General features: G+C 43.8%; 1 protein-coding gene across 1 annotated transcript in view; it reads right to left on the reverse strand.

The window, feature by feature from the left end:
* The window catches only part of LOC105165989 (protein FREE1), a 5,121-nt gene extending 3,687 nt beyond the window's left edge, over positions 1 to 1,434 (reverse strand). Inside the window, exons 1-2 of the mRNA XM_011085155.2 lie at positions 362 to 1,434; positions 40 to 126 (exon numbers count right to left, since the gene is read on the reverse strand). Coding sequence (XP_011083457.1) covers positions 40 to 126; positions 362 to 1,255 — 981 coding nt within the window. The 5' untranslated portion in view covers positions 1,256 to 1,434. The remainder of the gene's footprint in view (positions 1 to 39; positions 127 to 361) is intronic.

The raw sequence follows: 4,972 nt of genomic DNA on the forward strand, positions 1-4,972 counted from the left end.
ACCATTGCTGAAAAGGAAAAAGAGTAAGCCAAATCATACTTCACATCTGGTTACTGAGTCAAGAAGATAAATTCTCAGTATCCGGTTGGTACTTGGGTCCAGCATCCTAATTCCATCCAAGCCAATCTGAAAAGCATTCCACCAGGAATATCTAAGGTTAATATATCATATACTGCTCATATCAAATAAGAATAAAAGTAATTCCTATGCTAACTCTTTATATAACAATGAAATATTCAAAGCTACCAGAAGAAGGGGGTTCATAAAGGTAACCAAAAAAATAGTGCATCTGCACGTAAAGGTAGAATATGTAATTATTAATACCAAAATAAAACATTTCCAGGGTAGTTTTCATAACGACCTGGCAAAGAACATCCATGGTGCTTTGTCCACCACTTTCTGCCAACAACTTCACTCTAAACTTCTGAACTCCGCTCTTGGCGTCCTGTTGTGTCTCTGCCTTAGGAACAGCCCTAACAACCTTCATCGCAGAGTTCGAGGATCGCTCTTTCCCCGAAGAAGATGAAGAATACCCGATTGGCCTGCCAAAATCATCGAACCCAGACCAAGTTGAGGACTTGGGAGCGGTTCCCCGTGCTCCATATGGCTCGGAACTCCCCCTGTAAGCATAAACCCCTTCATCCTTCCCGTAGACGCCATCATTTCCATACTCATTGTAGCCACTTTCCGCTCGTTTGCCATATAATTCGGACCCCATATCTGACCTGCTCCGACTGAAACTCACGTCGCGATTATCATATGGGGTTTCATAGAGAGGGGAACTTAACTGAGAGTACTGAGAAGAGGCGTGAATCGACGGGTAACCCGAATTGGCGGAACCGGGATTAGGGTTGAGGTTTGTGGTATAATTAGGCGCCGGCTGATCGTAAGACCGATGATAGGACGATGGTTGGGCTTGGGGCGGCGATTGGTACGTTCCATGGACTTCGAATTGGGGAAAGGAATACCCGGACTGAGGTTGCGTGAACGACGGCGCCGTGGGGAGAGGATCAGGAGTTTGGGGAATGGTAGGGTAGGAAGAGGAATTCTGGTGGTACGTGGCGGAGTAATCGGCCGAGGAAGGCGGGGGAGGCGTGTAACTGTTGGGGGAGAAGGGCGGGGCAGAGGCGTAAGACGGCGGGGCGTGGTAAAGCGGTTCGATCGGATTTTGGTTCGGGGTCGGATTCGAATTCTGGGTCTGCGGGTAGTGCTGCTGCTGGTAGTAGGGGACGGGGGTGTAATCGGGGTTGTGCATTGCGTTGAGGGAAGAGAGAGGAAACCTCCGGCGATCAATTGATTGACTTGTTCCACCACTCCGATTAGGAATGATTGCAGAGAGGGGTTTTGGTCTTTACTCTTTATAAAAAGAATCACAGCGATCAAATAGGGAGCAGGTAAGAGCGTTATTATTAAATCGAAAGCGGTATTTCTTTATGAATTCAGGAATCCCAATTCCCATCCATCTTCATAAGGTGTAAATCGTGTTCCACTTGGATTATAATTCATTCTAATTTTTAAATTTCAATATCGAATTCTAATAAACTACAATTATAAATTATAACATCTGGTCCAAGTTGTCAGGTGTCTTAAAATTGCTTTGAGTTTGTAAATTTGTAAATTTCTTTGAATTTTCCAATTTTGATGGAATCAGGTGTTTTAAAATTGCTTCTAATTTTGATACATTTTCTAATTTTTTATTTAGCCTTATAATAAATTTGTATTTCAGGTTCAATTATGATGTCGAACTCGCGAAATAGTGATTAGTCGGGAACTTCGAGCAACTGTCCCTGAACTTTGTTTCTATCTAATGCGGTTGTGACTAAGACGTTTTGGACCAATGCCAACCCCGAACGTCGTTTTCGAAATAACTCAACTGTGTAATCTCCAACCTGTTTTTTGTTTTCAATATGCTCGTTTAATAAGATGTGATTAGAAATAATTTGCTAACCACTTTATATTTTCTATCTAAAGGGTGGTTATTGTGACATTTTCGAATGCATAGACTTCCCAATATGTGATTGTAGTGTGATTATAATTCCTAGTTTATTGAAGAATGCCTCGTTACATGAACTTGGGCCTGAACTCGACTTTGTAAGTTATAAATAAGATTTCGTCTTGCTCTATTAACTGAGACCTCCAATATCGGTTCATTCGGAACAACCATAACATCTTTAATGTTTTGAAGCAAAATTCTCGGATTGCACAAAAAGCTTCCAACTTCTCTTGATACCGCATCATAACAGTTATACCACATCAACCAAAGAAATTTCACCATAAATACTTCACAAATAAATTATGAAAAAATAAGAATAAATTATCTTGAACTTGTTGGAATTATATTTCAGCTTAGGAACCCAGATCTGAGCAAAAAAAAGAAACGAACATATTTTATAGTGGTGCTAAAAAATATGAAAAAATGGGCGTCTAAAGAACATCAATGATGTGATCTTTTATTGTTAAGTTGTGAAGATTGATTTGAAGAAGAAAAGGATAACCTGATTCAACTTAAAAATCTCAAGTTGAGTTGGAGAAGGATAACCCGATTCAAAGTTGAGTTGGAGAAGGATAACCCGATTCAACTTAGAAATCCCAAGTTGGTTGGAAAAAAGGATAAGTCATGGCTATATATACTACTCTTATTAGCATTGTTTTGTAGAGCAAAGTAGAATAGAGTAGAGAGAAAAGAAAGAGTTGAGACGAGGGTGAGTGTTGTCTTTCACGTGTGGTGAAGACTTGCATACAAGTGTGTGTGTGTTGTACTCCTCAATTTTCCTCCTCTTTGAGTGTTTTCTCCTGGCTTGGTATCGCCCCCAGACGTAGGATTTATATCCAAACTGGGTTAACAAATTCGTGTGTCTTTTATCGCCTTCATATTCCACCTGTTATCCATCTTAACCCGATCCATTTCCTAACAACTGGTATCAGAGCCTGGTTCAAGGAGTTAAGATGGAGGGAAAGTTTCCAGTCGAACGGTTCAATGGTTCCGACTTTGGATTTTGGCGTATGCAGATGGAGGCCTACCTGTACGGGAAGGACCTGTACGAACCACTTGCAGAGAAGTCCGAGAAGACGAGTGATGAAGAATGGAAGGTGCTCGATCGAAAGGCGATGAGCGCAATAATCCTGTCGCTCTCTCGGAATGTCGCCTATCATGTGAAGGGAGCAAAGAGCACGAAGGAAGTTCTACAGACTCTTGCCGATATGTACGAGAAACCCTCAGCAATGAACAAGGTTATGCTGATGAAAAAACTATTCAGGTTGCAGATGGAGGAGAGGAAGTCGGTGGCCGATCACCTCAATGACTTCAACCAACTCACGACACAGCTGGCGTCTGTGGATATCGTGTTTGACGATGAGGTAAAAGCGTTAATTTTGCTTTCATCTTTACCTGACAGTTGGGATGTGGTTGTTACTTCAGTGAGCACTTCGTCTGGGAAGGAGAAGATGAAGTTCGACAACATCAGAGACATGATGTTGAACGAGGAAACCCGTAGAAAGCAAACGGGTGGATCATCTGGCTCTGCGCTACATACAGAGTCCAGAGGGAGACCTGACACACGGGGTAAATACCGTGGAAGGTCAAGGTCAAGGTCCAGGGGGAAGAACAAGGGCAAGAAGGAGATGGTGTGCTGGAACTGCGAGAAGCCCGGACACATGAAAAGCGAATGTCGGGCGCCAAAGAAGGAAAAGGAGGGCCGAACAGCGAATGCCGCGACGGAGGAGATCACGGATGCACTCTTGTTGAGTGTGAGCAGTTCTTCCGATGATTGGGTTGTGGATTCAGGGGCCTCATTCCACTCATGCAGCAACAAAGACATCATGGAGCCATACACCTCAGGTGATTTTGGCTTAGTTTATCTTGCAGATAACAAACCCCTCAAGATTGTAGGAAAGGGAGATGTGCGGATCAAATCAACGAATGGGTCATGCTGGACCCTACATGATGTGAGACACATACCAGGACTGAAAAGGAACTTGATCTCAGTCGGACAGCTGGATAGTGATGGATTCCACACGACGTTTGGAGACGCGAAGTGGAAGATCAGTCGGGGAGCAATGACTTTGGCTCGAGGACTAAAGTCGGGAACGCTCTACATGGCGGGAGGATCCAGTTCAAACATCCCCTTTGCAGGAACTGTATCGCAGGCTAACCTGTGGCACAATCGCTTGGGCCACATGAGCGAGAAAGGAATGAACGTGCTGAAGTCGAAAGGACGGTTGCCCGAGTTAAAATCGGTGGAGGTGGGTCATTGTGAACACTGCGTGTTCGGAAAGCAGAAGCGGGTGAGCTTCTTGACCACAGGAAGAACTCCGAGGAAAGAAAAGTTGGAGCTTGTTCACACCGATTTGTGGGGGCCAGCACCAGTGTCATCTCTTGGTGGATCAACGTACTACATGACATTCGTCGATGACTCCACTAGAAAGGTATGGGTGTATTTCTTAAAAAGAAAATCTGATGCCTTTGATACATTCAGGAGATGGAGGGCACTAGTGGAAAATGAGACAGGTCTACAAGTGAAATGTCTCAGATCGGATAACGGTGGCGAGTACAACAGTGAAGGTATCAAGAATTACTGCGCCGACCATGGAATCCGAATGCAGAAAACAATCCCGGGGACACCTCAGCAAAATGGCGTTGCTGAGAGGATGAACAGAACACTGAATGAGCGTGCGAGATGCATGCGATTGAAGAGCGGACTACCAAAGATGTTTTGGGCAGATGCAGTCAACACGGCTGCTTTCTTGATCAATCGAGGGCCTTCTGTCCCGTTGAACAACAGGATACCAGAAGAGGTATGGAGTGGTAAGAAAGTGGATCTTTCTTTCTTACGTACGTTTGGTTGTTCAGCCTATATTTTGAACGATGATCGGACTAAGCTGGATGCTAAGTCGATTAAATGTACATTCATTGGGTATGGGACTGACGAATTTGGGTATAGATTCTGGGATGATCAAAACCGGAAAATAATTC

Source organism: Sesamum indicum, linkage group LG7, assembly GCF_000512975.1.
Source record: "Sesamum indicum cultivar Zhongzhi No. 13 linkage group LG7, S_indicum_v1.0, whole genome shotgun sequence".
Lineage (NCBI taxonomy): Eukaryota > Viridiplantae > Streptophyta > Magnoliopsida > Lamiales > Pedaliaceae > Sesamum > Sesamum indicum.